The sequence below is a fragment of the Fonticula alba genome, assembly GCF_000388065.1.
Source record: "Fonticula alba strain ATCC 38817 unplaced genomic scaffold supercont2.1, whole genome shotgun sequence".
In the NCBI taxonomy this organism is placed as follows: Eukaryota; order Rotosphaerida; family Fonticulaceae; genus Fonticula; species Fonticula alba.
Window position 1 is genome coordinate 1,500,133 of NW_009242971.1, and position 22,422 is coordinate 1,522,554.

General features: G+C 65.2%; 7 protein-coding genes across 7 annotated transcripts; 4 read left to right on the forward strand and 3 right to left on the reverse strand.

The window, feature by feature from the left end:
* Window positions 1-304: 304 nt before the first annotated feature.
* H696_00338 (hypothetical protein) lies at window positions 305-1,837 on the forward strand. Its single transcript, XM_009494186.1, has 5 exons — window positions 305-649; window positions 823-937; window positions 1,031-1,251; window positions 1,419-1,504; window positions 1,609-1,837. Exons 1-5 carry the CDS (start codon window positions 494-496, stop codon window positions 1,634-1,636), a joined length of 606 nt encoding a protein of 201 aa, XP_009492461.1. The 5' UTR covers window positions 305-493; the 3' UTR covers window positions 1,637-1,837.
* H696_00339 (hypothetical protein) lies at window positions 1,826-3,995 on the reverse strand. The gene is made up of 6 exons (XM_009494187.1): window positions 3,908-3,995; window positions 3,628-3,721; window positions 3,426-3,540; window positions 2,745-3,342; window positions 2,358-2,524; window positions 1,826-2,205 (listed from the first exon to the last, which is right to left on the reverse strand). Exons 1-6 carry the CDS (start codon window positions 3,958-3,960, stop codon window positions 2,138-2,140), a joined length of 1,095 nt encoding a protein of 364 aa, XP_009492462.1. The 5' UTR covers window positions 3,961-3,995; the 3' UTR covers window positions 1,826-2,137.
* A 4,956-nt stretch (window positions 3,996-8,951) lies between these two features.
* Window positions 8,952-11,582, forward strand: H696_00340 (DnaJ like subfamily A member 2). The gene is made up of 8 exons (XM_009494188.1): window positions 8,952-9,088; window positions 9,243-9,682; window positions 9,890-9,987; window positions 10,117-10,200; window positions 10,322-10,453; window positions 10,614-10,727; window positions 10,861-11,037; window positions 11,273-11,582. Exons 2-8 carry the CDS (start codon window positions 9,244-9,246, stop codon window positions 11,477-11,479), a joined length of 1,251 nt encoding a protein of 416 aa, XP_009492463.1. The 5' UTR covers window positions 8,952-9,088; window position 9,243; the 3' UTR covers window positions 11,480-11,582.
* Window positions 11,583-11,811: 229 nt separating this feature from the next.
* On the reverse strand, window positions 11,812-13,499 carry H696_00341 (hypothetical protein). Its single transcript, XM_009494189.1, has 3 exons — window positions 12,990-13,499; window positions 12,622-12,865; window positions 11,812-12,444 (listed from the first exon to the last, which is right to left on the reverse strand). Exons 1-3 carry the CDS (start codon window positions 13,355-13,357, stop codon window positions 11,980-11,982), a joined length of 1,077 nt encoding a protein of 358 aa, XP_009492464.1. The 5' UTR covers window positions 13,358-13,499; the 3' UTR covers window positions 11,812-11,979.
* A 588-nt stretch (window positions 13,500-14,087) lies between these two features.
* H696_00342 (hypothetical protein) lies at window positions 14,088-17,877 on the forward strand. The gene is made up of 3 exons (XM_009494190.1): window positions 14,088-14,969; window positions 15,088-15,980; window positions 16,061-17,877. Exons 1-3 carry the CDS (start codon window positions 14,180-14,182, stop codon window positions 17,576-17,578), a joined length of 3,201 nt encoding a protein of 1,066 aa, XP_009492465.1. The 5' UTR covers window positions 14,088-14,179; the 3' UTR covers window positions 17,579-17,877.
* Window positions 17,878-18,222: 345 nt separating this feature from the next.
* Window positions 18,223-20,007, forward strand: H696_00343 (hypothetical protein). The gene is made up of 5 exons (XM_009494191.1): window positions 18,223-18,502; window positions 18,615-18,818; window positions 18,946-19,058; window positions 19,165-19,255; window positions 19,335-20,007. The coding sequence occupies exons 1-5, from the start codon at window positions 18,268-18,270 to the stop codon at window positions 19,796-19,798; spliced, it is 1,107 nt and encodes a 368-aa protein (XP_009492466.1). The 5' UTR covers window positions 18,223-18,267; the 3' UTR covers window positions 19,799-20,007.
* Window positions 19,992-22,172, reverse strand: H696_00344 (hypothetical protein). The gene is made up of 5 exons (XM_009494192.1): window positions 22,021-22,172; window positions 21,453-21,889; window positions 21,279-21,359; window positions 20,775-21,174; window positions 19,992-20,682 (listed from the first exon to the last, which is right to left on the reverse strand). Exons 1-5 carry the CDS (start codon window positions 22,132-22,134, stop codon window positions 20,119-20,121), a joined length of 1,596 nt encoding a protein of 531 aa, XP_009492467.1. The 5' UTR covers window positions 22,135-22,172; the 3' UTR covers window positions 19,992-20,118.
* Between the last annotated feature and the right edge of the window lie 250 nt (window positions 22,173-22,422).

The window sequence follows — 22,422 nt, forward strand, 5'->3', positions numbered from 1 at the left end:
GTCCCTTGGCGAGGCGCCCCGGAGACGCGGCCCCAAAAGGAGGCGAAGGGAAGTGTGCCAGTGCTGACACTCCCCCCCCCCCCCCCCCCCCCCCCGAGCTGCGAGCCGCCAGGTGTAGGACGGGGGCCGGGACCGGGGGGTCCTCCCACACGGAGGTCGCGCGGCGATCAGAGCACCGCCCCCTTCAGTTGGCAACTGAACGGTCGATCAGGAATATGAGTTCCGCCCGGCGGCGGCACCGCGGGGGACCCATGAGGCAAAAAAGCGCCCGCGCTCCGTGTCGCCCTCCTCCACTCGCCTCCCCCTCGGCCCCGCCTCGCATATTCTCCCATCCACACGTTGACGCGCCATCGCGTCATCTCATCCTCGTACTCCCACGGAAGGACACGCACGTCCATACGCGCGGGCCTGGCAACTCTCGTCCTCGCCTTGTGAAGCATCCGCCCGACGCCCGGCCACGCGGGCTCCTTGCGCCTCGCGGCTCCATAGCAGGATGGCTGACACATCCGGAGGGGGGCTGGCCCCGGCGCCGGTTCCATCCGGCGCCTCCCTTTCACCGCCGTCCAACAGCGAGTTGGACTTCTGTGCGGAGAACGAATTTGTGACCATCGTTCCGGCTGTCCGGCTCCCCCGGATGAATCTCGTCACGGTGCGTGCCCAGCCGGGGCCCGGCGACGGGAGGGCCATCCTTTCTTGTCGGCTGCCTTGCCTTGCGTTGCCTTGCCTTGCTGCATCCCCCCCCCCCCCATTTGGCCGCTGCCCTCCTAGCTGACCCTCATGCCCTCCCCCGCAACATCGTGCTTGGGCTTTGACAACCAACAGGGCACCATTGGACCATTGCATCCCCAGCGCGAGACCCTCGTTCCTCTCTGGCTTGCGCTGATGCTCAAACGGGCTGGCCGGGCACGCATCCGGCCGCCCGAGTGGCTGACCGAGGGTACGCGCGCGAGTGCCCATTGGCACGCAGGTGCTTCTGTGTGTCCCCAATTGCCCGAATGACTGACGGTATCCCGCCTGCCGGTCGCCCCAGACGCCCTTCGGCTATACCTAAAGGCGGAGATCGCCTCGAGCGCTTTCTCGCCTCTGCCTTTCCGGTACCTGGAAATTTCACAGCTCATCCTCCAAGCGGCGCCGGACGATGTGCCCGGCGCCACGAAGATCCGCGCTCTCATTGAGGACCTGCGGGGGCGTCGGGCGGCGAAAATTCGCCGCGGTGTGGCCAGTGTCGTCAGCACCGATGTTTTGATCAGCGTACGCCACCCCCCCCCCCCCTCACACGCCTCTCTTTTCCCTTCAGGCCGCGTCAGGGCAGGGACGCTACCCCTATCGACTGGTGTCCCCACTGGTCGGCTTTGTGGGGCCTGCCTGTAGCCCGTCTTCATTTGTCCTCACCATCTCGATCCTGCTGCTCTTCGTAGCTTTCCAACATGTCAGCCATTGAAGTGAATGAGCTGCGCCCGCAACTGCTTCAGGCCCTGCACGTCGTCAACTCCCTCGAGAAATCGTCCGTCTTCTGGCACGCCTGTTTCTTTCGCCCTGCGACTTCCCTTCCTCTAACCCTCCTGTGCCTCCCTGGCATGATGATACACCGGGCTCTGTGCTTGCCAGATCTCGGGTGGCTGATGATGCCGGCTAAGGGAGGCCAGCTTGCCGGCTCTTCCCCCTTGGCCTCGCTGCTCGGAAACTCCCCCACAAAGGGGGCACACGGTCCAAATGAGGGCCAAGCAACGCATCCTCGACCCTCCCCCTCCCTTCCCCATAAAACTTGAAAACCATCCAAACACACCCAGACACCGGTATCAGGTCATGATCGGCACAAAGCAAGGGGACAAAAGAAGAAGTCATTCATTTTATCAAGAGGGATAAGTAGGTAGCAGTCCGGCTGGTTGCGAATGATTGCCCAGCTGCCGGGAGGAGAAGCCAATTTTTTGGTCCATTTTCTGCGTCCTCCCCTGCTCCCGAAAGGGCATCGCCACGGCAGCAAGTCCGGTAGGAGAGGCGGCGGGCGGGGAGAGGAGCAGGAGAATGCCAGCACAGACGGACGAGGCACATGGGGTCCTGGGCGTGCACATGTGGTGGAAGGCGCGCCCCATTCGCACAGGCATCTCTGTCCGGGTGCCCGGGAGGCATGGCACATTCAAAGGTCCGGGCTGGAGGAGCTCAGGGCACGGGTACTGGAGAAGTTGTCCATCGAGTTGTTGGAGCCTTCGGTGGACCAGAAGAAGAGGGGGGAGGGGGGGCCGGTTGGACAGGGACACTCGAGTCAGGATTGATCGTGTTCATCATCGGCCGGGGCAGCCAAAGCCGACACATGGGGGTCTGCCCGGAAGTGGGCATACGGACGAGGGAGCACGCACCGGAGAAGAAGGCCACCCAGTCGAAGACGCGGGTCGGGAAGAGGGCCCGAACAACGGACACCATCCAGATGGACCGCGGCAGGGGAACCACCTCACGCTCCTCCTCAATGGATTTGATGATCTGGGCGGCAGTCCAGTCCTGATCGAGCATGGCCATGGCACGCGACCTGCCGGGGGGGGGGGGATGGTCGAAGGGGTGTCATGGTGTGTCAGGACCAGACACAAGCGGGCGGGGCCCCTCGCGGTGGAGGACGGGTGGGCACTCGACCGACGCCGATGTTCCCAGGACGCCCTCGGTAGGGCTGTTGCGGGGAGCGCCAGAGTCGGGGGGAGGGGAGGGAGGAGGGAGGCAAAGGAAAATAAAAACACCCGAAAAGGCACACGCACCGCATCTTGGCCCCCTCAAACATGCCGGTGTTAATGTAGATGGGCATGATGATGGAGGTGTGCACGCCGTTCCAGCCAGGCGCAGCGCGGTTCTTGGCCTGGGTCTCCATGCGGACACTCTCACCGAGGGCCGACACGGCGGCCTTGCTGGCGGCATAGTCTCCGAGGCCGGCCGGCGCCACGAGGGCCGAAGCGCTGGACACGTAGACAATGTGGCCGCCACGGGCTGAGGCCCCCTTGGGCGGGGTCATCATGGCGGGCAGGACGGCACGCGTGCACCACACAGGGCCGAGGGCGTTCACCGAGAAGGTGCGCTCGATCTGACTGCGCGAGGCCGTCACCAGGGGGCGCCCATGGACAACACCGGCGTTGCAAATCATGACGTCGACCTTGAACGAGGGATCCGGCTGGGGCAGGGACTCCAGGACGGCTGAGAGGTCCCCGTCGCTGGCCAGGGTGCGGTTGGTCAGAGGCACGCCGCTGAAGAGCAGCAGTGTCTCCCGGTGGGCCACCTTGACGGAGGCCTCGCTGGAGACGTCACAGAAAACCGGATGGACAAAGCCACTGCGAGCCGGGAACCGAGCCTTCATCTCGGCGGCTGTTGGGTGTCAGCGTGGAAGCGCCTGGCAAGGGAGCGGAGAGCGGGGGAGGGGGGAGGGGGGGAGGCGCGAAGGGACATACCAACGGCCGAGACAGCCTCGAAGTTGATGTCCCAGAGGGCAACCTGGGCACCGCGCTCGGCGCACATGAAAGCCATGATCTTGCCGATGCCGGAGCCGGCGCCGGTGATCACGACCTGTGGAGGGGGGAAATGGCAGGGCGGTTAGGTGGGGGGGGGAAGAAAAGCCAGGTTGCGGAGGGGGAGCAGAAGTTCGGCACATACCAGCCGGTCGTTGAGGCTCTTGCGCTTCTTCGGGCCAGCAACGAGGCGATTGATGCCAGCTGCCAGGGCAAAAGCAACAACCACCTTGGCAGCCCTGTAGCCAGGGGCGGGGAGGGGGGGGGGAGACAGGGTAGCCGGTCAGTGAGTGGCCGAAGAGCCGGACGGAAGGGCACGGAAGCAACCAACAGCACAGGAAATCCCTGTATGTGTGTGTGTGTGTGTGCCAATGTGTGTGTGTGGCCATGAGCCTCGGTCTTTCTGCCGGCCAATCGGCACGCACCAGGGCAGAGCGCGGAAGCTCGTCAGAAGGGAAGAAACTTGGGGAAACATCATCTGCTGGTGATCGGGGGGGGGGGGGGGGAGTGAGGAAGGAGGGAGGGAGGAGAATAGAGGAGAGTGCCGGGATGCGGGATTGCTGGGATCCCGAACGTGGGGAGGGCAGCTAAAGAAGGGCCAGGCCGGCTGTCGCGGGCAAGTGTGCCCGTCAAGATAGCAGGCTGGCGGGCCAGCCATGAGGGTGCCCGGGCCGGCCACCACCGGCCGGGCACACCGAGTGCCGGACTGCCTTGGCCGGCCGAGCTGGGCAATCCTCCCTGGGCCTGGTCCGGCAATGGTGGGCCTGCCACTGGGGCATGGCAGGGCCGACTCTCGCCGGCCCGGCTGTGCTATGGCCGCCCGAAGGGCCTTTTGCTCTGAGCTCGGCACAATTGCGTCCCCCTGCGACGGCAAGGGGCTAAGGGCGGGCCTGTCGATCTGGGGGCGGCAGGACAAATACCCGAGAGGGAACGCAAGGAGCGGGCAGGAGCGGTGTGTGAGACTTAAAGCAAGCACGCCCGGTCGGGGACGTGCCGGTCGCTCGGGCGGGGGGACGGGACGGCGTGTGCGGACCCCCCCCCCCCCCCCTGGGCCTGGGCTGGTGGCTCTATTTCCGCAGGGGGCGGCCTTAAAGTTGCGACGACAAGGGTCAGAGAATGCCTCCAATGAGATCCGGCGTGCCAGCGGCACTCTTCGTGACCTGAGACCGCGGGGAAAGAAGGGGTAAGTGACCGTGCCCAGGCGGGCTGAGTGCTTTTCGTTCGCCTGTGGGCCAGGCCTCCGCCCCCCCTCCTGGCCCCCCCCCCTATCCCGGAGGTGTTGTCCCTCGGGCCAGCGAGAGCGGGAAACCAGCCAGGAAGAGGAGCAAGACCCGGACACGGGTCGAGAGAAGGACAGAGTGGTCCCTTTTGGCCTGAAGCTGAATGAGATTACTCGAGACCCAGATCGTGCCGAGATCTCTCTTGGCAAAGAGGCAGAGCCTTTGACCGAGAGAGAGAGAGAGAGAGAGAGAGAGAGAGAGAGAGAGAATGAGGAAGAGAAGGGGAACGCCGCTCTCGGGATCCCCCCCCCCCCCGGAAGGGGTGTGGGCCCCATCGATGTGCCGCCCTCGGCCCATGGGCCGACATATGCTGGCCAGGCCACCGGGGCTGCCTCCATGCCGCTGTGCCGGCCCGGCCGGCTGGGTCGGCCCTTTGCGCCATGCAGTCCCGCCCGGCCCCTCTTTCCCGCCCCCTCGCCGCCCTGCCCCTGGCCGTGGTGCGCCCTCTGGCTCCTTCGCCGGTTGTTGGGTCCCTTGTTATCCCGGCGCCCGGCCCCGCCGGCCGGGCCGTCTTCCGTGTGTTTGTTTTCGTCTTTTCGCATGTGCCCCGGGCGGGCCCGGGGCCCGGTGTCATGTTCCAGGCCTCCCCTTGCCACCTGCCCAAGCGCCGGCGCAGGCAGCCACATACCCTCAGCCCCCCTCCCTGCCTCGCGGAGAGGTCCACCGCGCGGCCCCCCCCCGCCCCCCCCCCCCCCCCCCCCCCCCCCGCGCGCAGCCTCATCTCCCGTCCGGGCGATGCACAAGTGCTTCGGTTCCCTGCATGCAAAGACGCGTGTGACCGGCTCCTGGCAGGCGGAAGGGGGGCGCAGGGAAAATCGACCGCCTTCGATCGCCACAATGACCCACCCCTCCTGTGGCCCCATGGCGGTTCGAGGGACAAAAGAAGCTCCTGCCGTGGCGGGCCGCAGCCCGTCCGGGGACCAGCGTGAGCACGAACAATCCCTCAAACCGGCCGCGGGCGCGCCCCTCTGACCGGGGGAGGGGGGCCAAGTCCGGGACTCGTGTTTTTTTCCCCCTTGTTAACACCCAGCCCGCCGAGCCCCGGCGCGCACACAGGCGCTCGTTCCATTTTTCACGCTCGACTTGCACAGGCACACTCACCGGACTCGCACACGCCCGACTTGCGCGTGCGCACACCCGACTCGCATGTACACACATACACACACACACACACTTTCAGGGCACACCGGACGCTTGAATGGCCCATCTCCAAGGCCAACGAATCGCCACTTGCTCAAGGCAGGCTGACCCGGCAATGCGCGTAGGCCGACAAGGCTCCATGGGCCAATGACACACAGGGCGGCGACACCAATACACAGAGAGGGCGAGAGGGCGTCCAGATGCACCCAAGGATTTGGCCCTCAAAGGGGGAACATGCCGGCCCTGGGCCAGGATGGACCAGACTCGCTGCGCGGGCGTTTCCAGCTGCCCCGGCGGCCGATCGAGGCAGCTGGGGGGGGGGGGGGGGGACGGGCGCCGGAAGGCCAGCGGGTGCCCTGACATTCACGCTGCCGGGGTGTAGCAGGTTCTCCGGTTGTCCCCGTCACTGAGGCACCCCCTGGCCCGCTGTGAATGCATCCCTCGCTCCAGCCTCCTCCCCCCCCCCCGCCCCCCTCCGACAGAGGCACGGGCAACACACACACATACACAGACACATTGTAAAAGATACTCACCCCCACCCACTCACCCACACACACACACACACGCACACACACACAGCCCACGCCACTTTCACGCCCATCTAACATACACGAGGTGTCAAAATAGGCGGTTCGTCGGGCGCCGCGGGGCGTGTAATGGAATCCCCCCTAGACTTGAGGGTCAGATCATGCTTTGTGTTTCAGAGGGCACGGGTATGCTCCCGTGATGGTGTTTGGCCATTCCGAATAGCGTTCATGTGGGTGCACGGGCGCCAGGCAACACACCCACCGGCACGCCGGGCCCCGGGCCACGCAGAGGGCTCCGACGAAGGAAGGAGATACGCGTGGGCGGGCGGCCTCCCGGGCCTGCTTTCGCTGTTCGAAGTCCCTCCTACCTGGCTTTTGCCCGCCCACCGGCCTCAGGTCCAGTGGCCAGGCTCTCGACTGCCACGGGCGATAGTACATTCCCCCAGCCCGGCGTGCCCTCTCTTCGGGCAGGGAAAGTCCCTTACTGAATGCTAATTTGTGATATGCTCTCCGTTAAAATGTCCCTCTTTGACGTAAGATTGCATCCGTGAAAACCCTCCTCGACGCCTGGGCCACTCGACGGCCGAAGGCCGGCCGAGGCCGGGCTCCAGGGACGCGCGGCAAGGCGTCCACGCCCCCGCCACGAAGGGGCTCCTCCCCTGCGTTCTGGACAAGCCGATTTTGCCTTGGACGCCCCTGCCATTGATCCGGAGGCGTGTTACGGGCACACCCAAGCGGGGCCGTCCCGCCGCGGCGCCCGGGCGCCAAGTCGGACCGGGGTGGCTGCAGCAGACAGAGAGATGAACGGGGGGGGGGGGGGCCTCGCCTCCTGCAAGCTGTAAAGGTGGCGCGCATTCCACCGCGGCATTCCACCTTAACGGGTGGGTCGGAGGTGGCTGGCTGCGGGCCATTTTTGTCAACATCCCCCCCCGCGGCTCGGCCAAGGAGGCCAGACGTATGTGGGGGGGGGGGGGGGGGGGGGTCTTTGCATGCCCTGGCAGGGTGAGAGTGCGGGGCGGAATTCTGGAGGGGGTTGGTTCGCGCCGGCGCGGCTCGCAGGCGCTCGGCCCCGGTCTTGCGTGCATGGGCCACAAGAAAAGGGCCTCCCAGCTGGAGATATGATAGACTTGTGGGAGGGTCCCGCGGCGGCGGCGGCGGGAGGGGCCGCGCGGGGGGCGGCCGCCGCAGCCCAGGCTCTCCGGGACGCCCTGCCTGGGGACCGTCAGTCGGCAGATACGCACAAAGACTCCCGGCCTCCGGGGGCCCGCGGGGGGAAGGGGGGGGGGGGAGCCTTCACCTGCCTTTTTGCGGACATGGGCGGCCACTTCAGTTTCATTCTCCCCCAGGCTTTGGGGCGAGGGGGGAGGGGGAACGCCTGAACCAGCCTCCCGGCCAGGAAAGTGTTCGGGAGCCCTCCCCCCGAGGGTTGTCCCCCGCCCCCCTCCCCCCGCTGCCCGAGGGTGAGCCGGCTTCGAATAGGACACGAAGGCATGCGCCGCGGCAGCGCCCGTGTGGTTCGGCTCCAGGAAAGGCCGAGGGATGATCCCCCCCCCCCCCCCGAGGCGGGCATTCTTCCATCAGCCGGCTGTCCCGCTGGACCTTCTTCCCCCAGCCGGAGTGGAGAGGCACGAGCCCGGTGTTGAGGGGGCTGGTGTGGTGATGTGCCACAGTCTCTCAGGCGGGCTCTGGTCCGGATGGCCAGGGCCGATCATCCCCGCCTGGCGATGGCGGCCCCGGCGCGCGGCATACGCCCCGGGGGCGGCCTCCCCCACCCGGCGCGGACGCTGGCCGCGAGACGAGCCGGAGGAAAATGATGCTCGTCCATTCCTGCCGCCTCAGGCCTGGAAGGACCGCTGCCAACGACCAAACCACACAACGCTCATGCCTGCCGCTTGGAGATCAGAGGTGTGCACCCGCCAAGAGAGCCCAGTTTCCATCTCGGCACTGGCCCCGGGGGGGGGGGAGGCACGGGCACGGGGCGTTTGGGCCGGATGCCAATTAGAGCGTTTCGCGCGGGGGCGAGGGCGCTCAGTTGCACCCCGGCGAAGCCCCCCCCCCGCCCCCCCCCCCCTGGGCCGCGGCAGCAGCAGCAGTTCAGAAACAAGCGGGATGCTCACGCGCTCGCGACGGACTTGGGTCCCTTTCGTTTGGGAGCCCTCGCCTGCCGACCGGGCCGGAGGCCGCAGGAACTTCGCGGAATTTCCTTTGACTGCTGGGGCCTCTCCCGGGAGACGGGGGGGTGTGCAAGAGGGGCAGGGCGCGGAGATAGCGGCGCCCCACCACCCCCTGGGCCCTCGGTCGCCGAGTGAGGGCGCAATCTCTCCTTTCCGTTGCTGCCCCCGGACCGGCCCGGGTTGCCCGTTTGTCCTCTTCCATTTCCGGGACGCTGCGTGCTCCCAACCAGCCCTCTTCTCAAAGCTGCCCATACCCGAGGCATCCCAAACTCGGGGCGCGTCACCCCCCCCCCCTCCCTTGCGCAGCGACCCTCTCGCCTCTCCCCCCCTTGCTTTTGCTGCCCCCCCCCCTCCCCTCCCCCCGATTAGTCCGCTTTTCCTTGTCGCCGCTGCCACTTCCGTTGTCGCCGCTGCTGCCGTTGCTTCATCTTCCCCCCCAAGCCCGCCTCCCCAGCCCCCTCCGGCCTCCGACCGTCTCGACCGGAGTGCGTCCAACCCGGCCCCAGACCCCTCGCTTGGCTCCCCCCCCCCCCCCCCCCCTGCCCCTGGTCCCCATCACGCCACTCTGCTCACCTCTCCTTGCCTTCTCGCCCTCCCCCCTCCCCTTCCACTGCGCGTGCCCCGGGGCCCACCCAGCAGAATGGCAGCAAACCCCCAGTACAAGTCCTTCCAGCGGGAGTCTGACGACTCGGACACCTCGGCCACCTCGGACACCCCGCTCAATGCCGAGGAGGAGTACGATTACTATGAGATCCTGAATGTGTCGCGCGATGCCTCCGAAGAGGAGATCAAGAAGGCCCACCGGCGCATGGCCCTGCGCTACCACCCGGACAAGCCGACCGGCGATGCGGACAAGTTCCGCCAAATCCAGCACGCCTATGAGGTGCTGATGAATCCCACCCGGCGGAAGCTCTATGACCAGTATGGCGAGGCCGGCCTCAAGATGTATGACGGCTACGGGAACCATCCTCTTGGCAATTTGGCCGCCGAGAACCTCTCCCTCTGGGTGTGTCTGCTCCTGCTGCCGGTGCTGCTGCTCCTGCTGTTCTTCATCCTGGTGGTGGTCAATGTCGACTACGGTGCGTGCATCCCGCTGCCGGGCGCCTGCGCGCATCGACGCGCCACTTCTTCGCGGTGGTCCTGTCGGCTCTTTTCCCGCCTCGACCCTGCCGTCGCACGTCCCTCTGCACCCCATTTCCCCCACCAATCCGATCCCATCTTCTGACTGCCTGCTCCCTTGTCGGACATGTGCGCGCGGGCTCCCGCCACCGCCGCCCCCGAAATAGCCAAGGGCTGGTCGTGGCCCGCCATCTGGACTCCGCTTTGGGTGATCAACTTCATTGTTGTCCTCCTCTCCCTCTCCGTCACGGTCCTTGCCTTTAGTGTGCGTTTCTCTTTCAGACAAGACTCCTTCCCCTCCGAGTCCTTGCACCCCCCCCCCCCCCCCTTGTTGCTGCCTCTCTCGCCCCTTCCACTGACATCGGCTCCCCATCCCGGCATCCCATACCCTCAGGCTGCTTCCGAGGACAGTGCCGAGATCAGCAAGCCCAGCGTCGTGAGCTTCTTCTTCAGTGTCATCTTGACTCTCATCTGGCAGGTGCGCCCTCCTCTCGGCGTTGTCCGCCGGCAGGACACCCTATCGCGCCACTTGGGCGGCCGGGTCTAAACACTCACCTCCACTCGTCCTCCCCGTCGGCGCCCGGATCGCCACCCCGCAGATTCTGCTTTCCATCAAGCTCAATGGCCACAGCATGGCCTGGGGCTATGTTTGGCTGCCGATGTTCCTGGTGTCTTTGCTGTCCTTCTGCCGGCACTTCTTCAATGTTCGCTCACTTGACTTCCCCATGCGGGTGCGTGTTTCATCATGGTTGCCGATCAAGCCCAAGCATGGCCTCCGCTTGGGTCCTTTCCCTCCTTCCTCCCCCCCCCCCCTCCTCCGTCCGGCCATGATGTTGACATTCCCTTTCCTCCTCCCTCGTTCGTTGGTTATCTTGGCTTTCACCGATGTAGAGCAAGATCCCCGTCTTCCTCTTCAAGATCCGGTGGACCGTCATGCGCCTGCTCACCATGATCTTCATTGTGCTCAAGTCCGATGGCGTGTCCTCCATGAGCTGGCGGGCTGTGGTGCGTCTTTTTTTTTCCCCCCCCCCCTTCTCATGCGCCTGTCTTCCGGAACATTTCCCGACCTGCTTTTTGCCGGCCGGCCGGCCGGCCGGCCAAGTTTCATGGTTCTCCCTCTCTCACCTCTTCCCTTCAGTTCTCCCCGGTGTTTGCCTTCTATGGCTTCTTCGTTCTCCTGTCCCTGCTGCTGAGCTGCTGCATCCCGAAGCTCTTCGGCTCTCTCGGCGAGACCATCCTGACCGACGTCCTGCCGAGCATCTTCATCGTCACCTTCATCGCCCTGCTTTCAGTGGCTCTGGATGGCATCCGCGGGGTGCGTGCCCATTCTCAGGAACCCATGCCATTCGCGTGCTTCGCCCCTTCTTTCTCTCTTTCTTTCCTTTATCCCATCCCCTTCGGGTCTTCCCCCTCTCCCCCTCCACGCACACGCACACGCGCACACACCATATTGCTCTCATGTCACTGGGCTCACACTGGCGGTGGTATCCTCACTCACACTCTGTCCACTCTCCGCAAATGTCTCTGTCACTTCCATTCATTCCACACAGTACTCGCTTGGCGTCATTTTCGTGCCCGTCTTCATCGTCATGGGTCTGGTCATCCTTGTTCTCTGCATCTTCGCCTGCCTGCTGAAGTGCATGATGGACAGTGAGATGCCCGAGCCGGTGTCCAAGCGCAACAGCCAGAAGACTCCGCTTGTGGATATCAGCCGTCGACTGACCTACAACACTGAGCCTTCGTCGAACAAGGATTGATCGCACCCTCTCCCGTTCCCATCCTTCTGTGTGGCGCCATGCGTGTCACAATGTCCTTCCCCTGAGAGGCTAGCTCTCTCTCTCTCTCTCTCTCTTTCCCTCTGTCTCTCTCTCTCTTAATATGCTCTCCTTCTCTCGTAACCACATGCGTGGTGGGCTTCGCTCCTGCCACGAATCTCCTTGCGTATGTGGGGACTCCCTCACCGAAAATACATCCAGTGTCATACATTCATGCGTGGTTGTCTGGTAAATGCTGCCCTTTTGAACGTGACCCTTCTCGGCGCTCCTCGTCTTCATTCACCCTCGCCCTCTTCTACCGGAGCGCGTGCATATATTTCGAAATGTGTGTATTGCTTCCCGCGACTGATTGAGGGGCGAAGCCAAGGAGGAAGAAGACATCCCAGAGAGCCACGGGACACCATCAAACAAGGGAGGAAAAACAAAGAAAAAGGGGGGACTCCCCTCTTCCTCTCTCGGGCTACGCGAGATGAAGGAGTCCACTACTGGCAATCGAGGCGGGCTTGGACCTTGCGAGCAAGGCGGTCGGCCAGGATGGCATTGCGGATGACCTCCAGGCGATCGGCCACCACGGTGAGGGCCAGCCTCGAGGCGTGGAGCACGGTCGCCGGGGCAACCGGCGCGCCACCAGGCTTGACCACCAGGCACACTTCATTTTGCCGATTGACCACCACCGTCAGGATGGCGCCCTCGGAGTCATTGTCGGCCACGGACTCGGCATCGGACTTGGGGTTCTCGGCCGCCGGGGTGAGAGGCTTGTGCGCCATCATGGAGAACATATTGATCAAGTTGGTGGGCTTGACCAGGGGCGGCTGCAGGGTGAGCTCCTCCTCCTTGGAGCTGGGGTCGAGGATCATATCAGACGAGCCGCGCAGGAAGGCAAACGACAAAGCCAGTGGCGTGTGGTGGATGCTTAGCGGCAGGGGGGCGCGCTCGGTCGGGGGATGCTGTGCAGGTGTCCGCCAGGGGGGGTGAGGGGGGGGGGGGGGGGACATCAATGGGTGTTGATTGGATGTCGCGGACTGTTAGAGGTGCGAGGGGCGGTGGCCGGAGCCTCAGGAGGGGGAAGAAGAAGAAGAGAAAGGGGGGGGGGGAGGCAGGACACGGGGCAAATGTGCACGCACGATGACCACCGACCCGGCATCATTGACCGAGAAGGCCGGACGACGGAAGTGCAGAAGGGCCGCGATGGCCGCGCATGTGGCCGCGTCTACCAGTGATCCATCATCATTCAGAACGCGGATGTCCACGCGAATGGCCAGGACCTTGGTGCCAACCTCGATGCACAGCTGGGTGGTGTCGATGACACGGGTCTCGCTGATGGCCCGGTCAACCAGGCGCTGGACCTGGCTCGCGGGAATGGTCGGGCTGTTGGCCGGGGGGGAGGGGAGGGGCGATTGGACAGAGGCGAGAGGAGGTCAGTGGTTTGAAAGACGAGGGACAGGCCCCGGGCCGATCGATGCGCGCGAGAACGGAGGGGATGAGCACGCACGGCATGTCCGCCGGGATGTCGCAGTTGACGGCGAAGGTACCCTCGGCCGGGCGGTCGATGGTGGGGGTGATGATGGTGGCCGAGACCCGGGCAATGACAACGGTTTGGCCAACACGAGCTTCGGCATGGCCACGCTGCCACTGGCAGTCGACCGCGGCCGGGACAGACAGGTCATTGAGCGGATCCAGGGAGGTGTCGTCACGGGCCGCGGCGTCCAGGGCCACTTGGTCGACGACTGGCGACCCGACGAAGGAAATCTTCAAAGCACGCGGCTCATACACGCTCCGGCCATCAATCCGAACCTTGCGCTTGCAAGATTCCAGCATGAAAAGCCGGTTGGTATAGGCGGTGGCGGAGGTCTTGTTCATTGCGTCCCTCAGGCGGATGTTTCGGATACCTGGGCTGGTGGTCGGGCGAGGGCGAGGGCGAGAGCGAGGGCAGGGGCAAGGGGGGGGGAGGAGGAGAGCAGATGAAGGAAGGGGGAAAGGGAAGAGAGGAGGGGGATGGAAAGAGGGCGCTTGTTGCCCGTAAGCACCCGCATCCAGGGCGACGGCCCTTGAGGGGATCCCCCCGGGTGAGATCGGGCGCCCGGCCTGATTGCGTGGGGGCCCCCCCCCCCCCCCCCCCCCCCTCTCCCCGCCCCCATGGTCGGGCCTTCTCGGGGCTGACGCCAATTCCCAGCGGCTGGACGAGGTGCCTACTGGGGGGCGGGGGGCGGGGGAGGCTGGAGAGGCAAGGTGGACCACGCTGGGTTGGCAGCGGGGTTCGGGCCCGATCATTGGTACCGGCGTGGGATCTGGAGTTGGAGATCCCTATTCCAAATATAAAAATATATATGCCAGTTTATGTGATGCGGCTGGTGAAAACCCCTGGACAACTGCGCGCGCGTACTTCTGGCATTCGCTTCCTGTGAGGGCAGGATCGCCAGCCGGTCCGGAGCGCGGCGGAGCCATTTTGGGCTGGCCGAAGTCGCTGGATGGATGCATCCTCGACGGATCGGCTGTTGGTGTTGAGGGCAGCTGGTTCTTCGGCAACCGGCCCCGAGGTCCGGCGGCTGGTCCCCGGTGCCAGGGCGCTGTTGCCTTTCTTCTCTCTCTCCTCCTCCTCCTCCTCCTCCTCCCTACTTGCCCCTTCCTCTCTTTTGCGTCTCTTCCTTTCATCGGATCTTCCTTCACTCGATCTCGAGCGGCATGAGCAACAAGGCGTCTCCCGGTCCCGGGGACCAGGCCTCCTCTCCTTCGCCCCCAGGGCAAGGGCCCTTGCACTCGCACCAGCACCCGCACTCGCACCAGCACCAGCACCCGCACCCGCACTCGCATGCACACCCGCACTCGCATGCCCATCTCCATAGCCAGCAGATCTCGGGTCATGGTGCCCCACCCGCGCAGTACTACTACGCGCCGGCTGCCACGCAGCACCCGGCCTTCTATGCGTCCATGGGGTATGCCTACCCCGGGAGCTCGACACTTGCCGCGCCAGATCCCAATCAAACACCCGATCGCAGCAGTTCAGGGCCTTCCTCCCAGGCGCCCCCCGGCATCGGCGGCAATGCCCTACGGTCGGACTTTCATCCCTCGGGCTCATCAACGGCTCCAGGGGCCACGGCAACTGGCCCGGCCTCGCCCCCATCGCCACAACACTATGCCCAGGCGTACTACGATCCGCGATACATGGCGGCCGGTGGTGGGCCCCAGGCTCCGGGGTATTTCTACCCTGCGGCGACTCCTGTCCACCCGGGCGAGCATTTTGCCTCGGTTCCTGGCATGTCAGCCCCGGCGTACTATGGCCAGACGCCCGGCGGCTATTACTATTACCAGCAGCCGGCGACGCCGTATGTCCAGCCGGCGGCACCCCCTGCAATGAACAGATCTCCCTCAACAACAGCGCCGGCACCGATGCCGACCCCCTCACCGGCATCGGCATCGGCGCCGGCGAGTTCACCATCCTCGGGGCCTGGCGCCTATGGAGACACTCTGGACGGTGCGTCTGCGCTGGCGGGATCTCGGCCGGTGCTCTCTCCTTCCATCGATTTCTCTGCACTCGGCGGGACTTTCGGCACCCTCCCCCTCCTTTTTTTTCCTGACTCCATGTATCACAGACGATGACTCAATGAGCGTCCTGGAGGATGCAAGCCCGCTCGACTTTGCCGGTGTCTATTTGGAGTCCGATCTGGAGCCTGATGCCGAGCTGGATCTCGATGGGAGCATTCCGCCGGGTGGGCATCCTCCCGACGGGCTGGACATCCAGCAGCCGGCCATGGCAGCTGCAGCCACCGCCGCAGCCACCGCCGCAGCCACCGCCACAGCCACCGCCACAGCCACGGGCGCCGGCGGGTCGATGACGCCTCCTGCATCGGGCCCCTCTGCGGCTTCCTCGGCTCAGTCTGCGCCCAAAAAGGCGACGCTGGCAACCCCCCCGGCAAGCCCTCAAGCCGTGCCCTCGCCAGGGGCTGATGTCGTGTCCACTCCAGGTGCTCGAGCCATGCCCCCTTCCTCCGCTGCTGCGTCCGGTTCCTCCTCTGCTGCCGAGATCCCTTCACATGCCCCTCCTGCGACAGTGGCGCCAGGCAGCACGCCGGCCGGCCCCAATGGGCTACCACCCCAGTTCCTGATGGAGGCCGCCCAATCCGAGGGGATGGCCGCCGCGTTGGCCGCCTTTACATCGTCCTCGGCCAGCAGCAGTCCGAGCAACAGAGGCGAGAATGCCGGCAGTGCCGGCGGCCGCGACAACCCCGGCAGCCCCAGCTCTGGTGGCAGTGCTGCCGGTGGCAGTGCCAGCAACGCCGGGGCTTCCTCCACCGCCCACAAGCCCAACAACTGGATCCACTCGACCTCGGGCAAGGCGGCATCTCAGCTCCGGACAATGGTCAACGGTGCGCAGGGGCGCCTGGCGGACACCGTGCAGCAGGCCTTCCGCCAGTCGAGCTCGAGCACTTCACTTGCCGGGGCAACGATCTCCGGCGTATCGGCGCACGTGGCTTCGCGCTTGCAGGTATTGAGACTTCCGTGCTGTTGCTGGGCCGTTGCCGTGCCGTTACTGACACCTTGCTTATGGTGGTGGGGCGCTGCCAGTCGATTGCGTCGATTTTCATGAGCGTCATGGACCTGGCCACCGGCCAGACAGCCATCAAGGCGGCACACGCGGCCTCTGATCGAGCCAAGGAATTGTACGAGGAGTCGCTGAAGGCCGAGCGCCAGGCTTTTGCGCGGTTTTACCGGTTTCTGGAGGACTCCACCAAGGCGCGTCAGGCATATGAGGCGGCACGCAGCCGCGTGACCGAGGCGCACCTGGAGTGCATGCGCACGCCGACCGGCTCGCACCCGACGGCCATCACACAATCGCTGGCCGAGCTGGACAAGGCCACGCGGAAGTTGGCCGAGCATGAGGCAGCGCACCAGAATACACTGGCTCGCTTTGCGAAGGCGGATGCTTCACTGCGGAATGCCCTGGCCGAGCGGCACACCCTCTGGGCCCGGTGGAATTCCCTTGCGCAGGATGCCCTGGCCCGTGACCGGCGATACACCGACCGGAATAGCCGGCTGGGGTTGATCTTTGTGGTGGTGAATATCGGAATTGCACTGGCTCGGTTTTACGGCGAGCCGGCTCGCGTGGCCGCTCGAGCGGCGCAGCGGGCCGCCGAAACCATGGACGATGTGCGGAGCATCACGCAGGGCATCGCCCAGTCGATGTCCTCCGGCGGTGTGGCCGTCGCGGCGGCCGGCGCCGCCGGCGATGCCGCGTCCCCGACCGGGCCCCCGGCATCCGACAACAATGGAGCCATGGCTGCCGAGCTTCGTGAGCTTGCTCTCCAGCAGGAGGCCCTGGTCCAAAAGCTGGATCGGGTCCTGGCGCGGCTTGGTGATGACGCGGCTGGGGCTGCCTCATCGAGGGTTCCACTGGCCTCCCAAGCGACAGTCGCCCCGGCGGCCGATGTGCCGGCTCCCCCGGCGGCCGATGTGCCGGCTCCCCCGGCGGTGGACACCGCGACCCCTCCAACCTCCGATGTGACTTCGCCTCCCATGCCCGGGGGGGTGACTGTCCCAGCGGCGTCTCAAGAGCCCCCGGCGTCGGGTCCGGGCGCTTGCCAGCCTGACTCGGTGGCCGCCGGCTCGGGTGGCATTGTCTCTGACGAGGCTCTCCGGGCATTCCTCTTTTACTTCGGCGCCGGGACCCTCTGCCGGCCGACCGGCACGGCGTTCGGCGACTCAATCTGTGTGCCAGATGTGCAGGTGTCGACAGCGGCGCCGACGTCGGGGGCCTGGCCGACGGCCGTATGGCCGGCAGTCGGCTGGCGCCCGGTGACCCCCTCGGTGTGGGCGGACCCGGCTCACGCCCGGGCCATGGCAGCCTTGACGCACCCGGGGCTGATGGCGTCGTTGGACCGGCATCTGGAGGCCGCTTGGCCGCGAGCCGGCCTGGTGCCGGGCTCCTTGGCTGGCAGGGTGCCGGCTCCGTCTGATTCCAGCGGCGGCTGGTGGCCGAGCAGCATGATTAGCCGCCTTAGTGGTCTGCCTCCTGTCACTCTTCTTGTCGGGTCCACCTCGGTGACCGTTGCCCTGTCTGCCTTCACACTGTTCCTTGCATCCTAGAGGCGCCGGGGCTTGTTGAGCAGGCCAGGGCCCGGGAGACGCGCGATCGCCTTCTCCCCCCTCGACACGTCGCACCACGGCAAGTGTGCATGCGCTGTGTGCCAACATTCCGGGAGCGAGCAGCAGCCACATCCTCGCACAAGTGGGCATATGTGTCCATGTGGATGCGTGTCATCGTGGCCTTCCTCCCTGTCCCTGTCCTTGTCCTGCGCGTGGTGGCGCGAGCCCACCCACCGCAGGTAGAATAAAGCATTTCCCCCGGGGCCAGGCGCGGCCACCTGGAAGTTGGACAATCTCGAGACCATCCTGTTCTGATGGCCCAGAACACCGGCGCATCTTAATAGGGTGTGGTCCGTGTTAACTCTCGCACGATTCAGGTAGTCTTTGTTTTTTTCCCCCACCACCGCCACCACCACGGGTGGGCACCTGCCCAGGGATATCCTCTTGTGGCATGCTTTTCCCCCTGCTGGAGACGCACACTTCCCGTCTTGGCGGGCTCTTGGACTGGGATGCCAGCGATGTTATGTTCTCCCCCCCCCCCCCCCGTTCTCCGCTCGGTACTCCGGCGGAGGATCTCCCCTTGAAAGTGTTTACTCTCCTCCGGGGGACAGGAAAGCGCGCGGGGGGGCGGGGGAGGGGGGGGGGGAACCAGAAGACAGCACTGTTGAGGGAGTCCGATCGCCCTTGGCATGGAGCTGTTGCTAACTGTGCTCCCTCCGCCCTCCTCCTTGTCCTTTCTCAAGCTCCCCGAATCACCCTCCCCCTCTCATTCCTCCCTTGCCTCTGTCCCTTTCTCCTCCCCTTCTTTGTCTCTTTCTCACCCACTCCACGACGGGATGTCGTCACAACCGCCTCTCCAGGGCGATGGGCCGTTTCCCCCGGCCGGCCATGCGGTTGCGCGGCCGTCCCCTCAGATCCCCCCATGTGCGCATGGACATGCCCCCCTCCGGCCTTCTCTTCAAGCGGGTGCCTCGGTCATTTTCGCCTGGGCCATAACTGACCTCCCTCCCTCCCCACGCTCCTGTGGCTCTTCCAGTCATTGCTGGCCCGGCTCCAGAGCGCGTGCATGCGATGCGACTTGAGGCCCTGAAAAACCGAAGCTCGGCCCGGTATCACATCCGCCCGAACCCCCCGCGCGCCGATGTCATCGCCCGCAAAGACCTTCCCCAGCCCCTGCTAGCCAGTGTATTCAGTGCCATTGATCCGCTGAATAATGCCTGCTCGACGGCCGGCAAATCCGGTGCGCCATTGCCCCTGTGGCCCGATGTCAGTGCATCCGGCTGTAGACCACTAACCCATGGCCGGTTGCCGGTTGTCGCGGACGCCGTCCGGTTTCTTTTTTTTTTCTTTTTCCCTTTTTTGCCCAGCCGTTCGGTCATATTCCGAGGCCATTGCCACCGCGGTCCACTCGCCGACCGATGACCTTTTCCGGACGGTAAACAGTGCCCGCGTGTGTGTCGAGCATTCTGAGAAGACACAGGTAGGCACCGCGTGCGTGCCAACTTGCCCTTGCCTTGGCCTGGCTTTAACATGATCGCCCTCCCCCCGACGTGTCCCCTTTGTCCCTGGTTCGGCAACCGGATCAGCGCTCCACCGGGCCTCTGGCCGATCGTTTCTCCGGTGCCACCAACGACCTAAATCACTCGCAAGAGGCGGTGAATGACCTGTCGCAAATCGGTATGGCTCCTTGCTCCTTCGGTTCCCGGTCATATATGTATATGCTGACCCTTTTCTTTTTTCTTTTTCTTTTTTGCAGACAACTTCCGCCGGGTGCAAACGCTCATCAGCACGTCGACCAACCTGATGCGAAAGATCGCCGCGCGCGAAGCCCAACGGATCAACGAATTGAATGCCGCGCGAGTGGGACGGTCGGCCTCGATGGCCGCGCGCTCGGTGTTGGCCACCGGGCAGACTGCCCCGGTGGCGCCGGCTGCCCCGGTGGCGCCGGCTGCCACGGCTGCGGTGCCTGCTCCGTCCACTGTGTCTGCGCCTGCGCCTGCCGTGACGCCTGTGCCTGCTGCTGCGACCGCGCCGTCTTCCACGGCCGCACCCATCCCGGAGGCTGCCATGGTCTCGAGTGCCCCTCAGCCCGAGGAGACGATGACCTCTTTCGGGGCTGGGGCCCAAGAGTCTCCCTCGCACTCGGGAACATGCACACCGCAACAGCAGCCGGCGGTGGCTGGGAGTTCCGAGACCCAGGCCACCATGCCCTCGGAATAGTCGTCGTCCCCCCTCCTGGCTCCGCCCCCCCCCCCTTTGTTCCTTCCCATTCGAGCCCCCGCTTGGCCCGCTCAATGTGCCTCATTTGTGGGTCTTCACGGCCGCAGCCATTCCTCTGTGCCGCCGGTCCTCCTCTTCTCAATACACTCCCCTGCACGATGAAAAGCCCCGGCGCGATGAGCACGTATCGTGAGCAGCGGCCCTTCTCACACCTGGGCGTCTATGTTCGGCGGGCGGGCGGGGGGGGTGCCCGGTGTGGGACAAAGAAAAAAAAAAGAGGGCAACGGGCAAACCAACAAAGGGCCATGTGGAGGGGTGGATTATGGGTCTTCCGTGCGCTGGCGCTTGGCTTGTGGGGGTACACTGGGCACCGACTCCGGCTCCGAGTCGCTGTCGCTATCGGAGCCGCCCATGTACCCGGCGAAGAGGGCCTGCAAACTGCCGGTCCCAGGAGGCGGGACCATCGATGGAGGGGGGACCGTGGTCGCGATGACGGCGGGCGGCCTCCGCGCCCGACGGGCCTTCTGGTGGATCCATTCCGGGTCGGCGGACAAGTCTTCCAGGGGGACCAAGCACACTCGCGTGTCGATGGATGGACGGCTGGGCGGGTGTGCAACCGGCAGGGTGCCAGAAGTGGGAGGCATGGGGTCGGTTTCACTTTCGAAGAAGGAAACCGGCTCGTCCGCCTGCGAGTCACCATGTGCAGACCGGCCGCCCGGGAGATGGGCCGTAGGGGAATCGCTGTCTGCCTGGATCAGATGGGCAACATCTGCCGGCGAGCAGGCGAGGATCGCCGGAAACTCGATGACCTCGCCCGCGTGCCGGAGCAACGTCCCAAGTGTCAACCGAAGAGAGGGCAGTAGAAAGAACTCACGCTGATTGGCCTGAACATGTGCGGAGCAGGGGGGTGGGGGTGAGCCAAGGGAGGGGGAAAAAATGTGTGCAACGGCATGCCGGGAACCAGGGGCAGTCGCACCTTGCCCGGGGTTCGACGGATGAGAAAGACGACCGGCTCGCCGGCATCGACAGCCCCTTCGTGGATGGCTGCTGCCGAGGGAAATGCCGTGACATCGAACCCGTCAGCCGGTTGGTCGGCTTCGGTCTCGCCAGGCGGGAGATCACTCTCCGTCAGGCTGCTGAGTGGACGGACAAATTCCGGCAACGTGCCGGCTTGCGGCGCCTTGGGATCGAGGGACCTGGCATCGGGAGCTTTGCCAGGGGCAGGAGCCACGGCTGCCGGCTCCAGAACCCGATCGGGGAAGGCCTCCTGATAGGCTGCAAGGAGAGGGCCAAAGTGGGCCTGGCGCCCGGGCGCGACATGCCAAGCCCGCGCGGCCGCATGAAGAACAGCTGCCATGGGAGCATCCTCCGGGACACTGCTCCTCGTCAGAATGGGCACAAGGGCAAAGGGGGGGGGGGCCGAAAGAAGGGAAGAAAAAAGAAAAAAGCAACCCCCAAGGGGGATGAGCAGGAAGCGCACCTGACAAGAGTCACACGGGCATCGGGTGAGGTCTGGTCCGAGAAGAGAACAATCTCCAGGCGCCAATAGATTTTCTTCTCCCTGTGGGCGTGTGTTAGGAAGGCTCATTGACGGCGAAAAGAGCAGCCAGGGGAAAGGGGCGGTCTTTCTTTTCCCCGAACCAGGGGCACATACGAGATGTGGAAGTAGGAGGTGTTGGCCAGAGACCGGCTCATGCCTTGGGGGAGGAACTTCAGCGTCACCCCCCGGCGGGCAGCATGCTTGGCCAGCAGCCGCAAGCGTGGGGGCACCTGATGTTGGGGATTGCCAGAGCCCCCGGGAGCCGAGCGCCGGCCTCGAGATCCGGGACCCGAGGAGGCCGGCTGGTTGGCGCTCCCCCCGGGCCCCCCTCGCCGGGCAAGGGTGTTGTGCTCGATTTGGCTGGCCTGTGTAACTCGCTGAATCTCATGGAGGAAGGTCAGATCGCGCTGGAGCTGCCCGGTGTCAAAGTGCGCCAGTTTGACCATCTGGTTGTCCGGAGTGGGGCGGGAGCCGGAGCATGCCGCCTGCTCGCGGTGCTGGCGGACGCAAATCAGCGAGCAGGTGACTGCCCGGCAGGAGGGGCACCGGTACTGAGGGGGCGTTGGAAGGCAGAGGACAGGGTGGTGGTGGTGGTGGTGGTGGTGGTGGTGGTGAGGATGGCGAGGGGATGGGTCAGCGGCGGAGGAACACCAGGGGAACATGAATGGGCTTGGGTTCGCACCTTCCACGGATTGGATGTGCAGACCGAGCACATGGCGGGCGTCGGGCCCATTGCGGAGGGAGGGCCCGATTCACGAGCGCCTTCCTCGGGGAGGGGATGGCCCGGGGCGGTCATAGTGGGATTGACCTATGTGTGCGTGCGTGCGTGCGTGCGTGCGTGCGTGCGTGTGTATGCTTCAATGTTTCTCTGTGTGCGTGTGTCTGTGGAGGGGTTTGCCCGCGGGCCCGGAGGTAAGCTATTCTGGGATATCGCGAAAAGGGCGCCAGAGGAGGATGAGGGGAGGCGAGGGGAGGATGAGGGAGGCTCTTGCCCCCCTAGAGCAGGAAGGCATCGCCATGGCGACTCAAGGGGGCTGTCATCCCCGCGTGGGGGATTGGCCAGTCGGGACCGCGCCCCCCCCCC

What these genes read in the sequence shown, in the direction of transcription:
- H696_00344 (XM_009494192.1), bottom strand. Translation starts at nt 22,134, where the DNA reads ATGACCGCCCCGGGCCATCCCCTCCCCGAGGAAGGCGCTCGTGAATCG. An exon ending in GCACATCCAATCCGTGGAAG is followed by an intron (nt 21,890 to 22,020) that starts GTGCGAACCCAA and finishes ACGCCCCCTCAG; the next exon opens with TACCGGTGCCCCTCCTGCCG. An exon ending in TCCGTCGAACCCCGGGCAAG is followed by an intron (nt 20,683 to 20,774) that starts GTGCGACTGCCC and finishes GCACATGTTCAG; the next exon opens with GCCAATCAGCGTGAGTTCTT.
- H696_00340 (XM_009494188.1), top strand. Translation starts at nt 9,244, where the DNA reads ATGGCAGCAAACCCCCAGTACAAGTCCTTCCAGCGGGAGTCTGACGAC. An exon ending in TCTTGACTCTCATCTGGCAG is followed by an intron (nt 10,201 to 10,321) that starts GTGCGCCCTCCT and finishes GCCACCCCGCAG; the next exon opens with ATTCTGCTTTCCATCAAGCT. An exon ending in CACTTGACTTCCCCATGCGG is followed by an intron (nt 10,454 to 10,613) that starts GTGCGTGTTTCA and finishes TCACCGATGTAG; the next exon opens with AGCAAGATCCCCGTCTTCCT.
- H696_00341 (XM_009494189.1), bottom strand. Translation starts at nt 13,357, where the DNA reads ATGAACAAGACCTCCGCCACCGCCTATACCAACCGGCTTTTCATGCTG. An exon ending in GACATCCCGGCGGACATGCC is followed by an intron (nt 12,866 to 12,989) that starts GTGCGTGCTCAT and finishes CCCGGCCAACAG; the next exon opens with CCCGACCATTCCCGCGAGCC. An exon ending in ATGCCGGGTCGGTGGTCATC is followed by an intron (nt 12,445 to 12,621) that starts GTGCGTGCACAT and finishes ACACCTGCACAG; the next exon opens with CATCCCCCGACCGAGCGCGC.
- H696_00343 (XM_009494191.1), top strand. Translation starts at nt 18,268, where the DNA reads ATGGAGCTGTTGCTAACTGTGCTCCCTCCGCCCTCCTCCTTGTCCTTT. An exon ending in GTCCCCTCAGATCCCCCCAT is followed by an intron (nt 18,503 to 18,614) that starts GTGCGCATGGAC and finishes TGGCTCTTCCAG; the next exon opens with TCATTGCTGGCCCGGCTCCA. An exon ending in GAATGACCTGTCGCAAATCG is followed by an intron (nt 19,256 to 19,334) that starts GTATGGCTCCTT and finishes TCTTTTTTGCAG; the next exon opens with ACAACTTCCGCCGGGTGCAA.
- H696_00339 (XM_009494187.1), bottom strand. Translation starts at nt 3,960, where the DNA reads ATGATGTTTCCCCAAGTTTCTTCCCTTCTGACGAGCTTCCGCGCTCTG. An exon ending in TTTGAGGGGGCCAAGATGCG is followed by an intron (nt 2,525 to 2,744) that starts GTGCGTGTGCCT and finishes CCCCCCCGGCAG; the next exon opens with GTCGCGTGCCATGGCCATGC. An exon ending in CTGGGTGGCCTTCTTCTCCG is followed by an intron (nt 2,206 to 2,357) that starts GTGCGTGCTCCC and finishes GGTCCACCGAAG; the next exon opens with GCTCCAACAACTCGATGGAC.
- H696_00342 (XM_009494190.1), top strand. Translation starts at nt 14,180, where the DNA reads ATGAGCAACAAGGCGTCTCCCGGTCCCGGGGACCAGGCCTCCTCTCCT. An exon ending in CTATGGAGACACTCTGGACG is followed by an intron (nt 14,970 to 15,087) that starts GTGCGTCTGCGC and finishes CATGTATCACAG; the next exon opens with ACGATGACTCAATGAGCGTC. An exon ending in ACGTGGCTTCGCGCTTGCAG is followed by an intron (nt 15,981 to 16,060) that starts GTATTGAGACTT and finishes GGGCGCTGCCAG; the next exon opens with TCGATTGCGTCGATTTTCAT.
- H696_00338 (XM_009494186.1), top strand. Translation starts at nt 494, where the DNA reads ATGGCTGACACATCCGGAGGGGGGCTGGCCCCGGCGCCGGTTCCATCC. An exon ending in GCCCGAGTGGCTGACCGAGG is followed by an intron (nt 938 to 1,030) that starts GTACGCGCGCGA and finishes CGGTCGCCCCAG; the next exon opens with ACGCCCTTCGGCTATACCTA. An exon ending in GCACCGATGTTTTGATCAGC is followed by an intron (nt 1,252 to 1,418) that starts GTACGCCACCCC and finishes TGCTCTTCGTAG; the next exon opens with CTTTCCAACATGTCAGCCAT.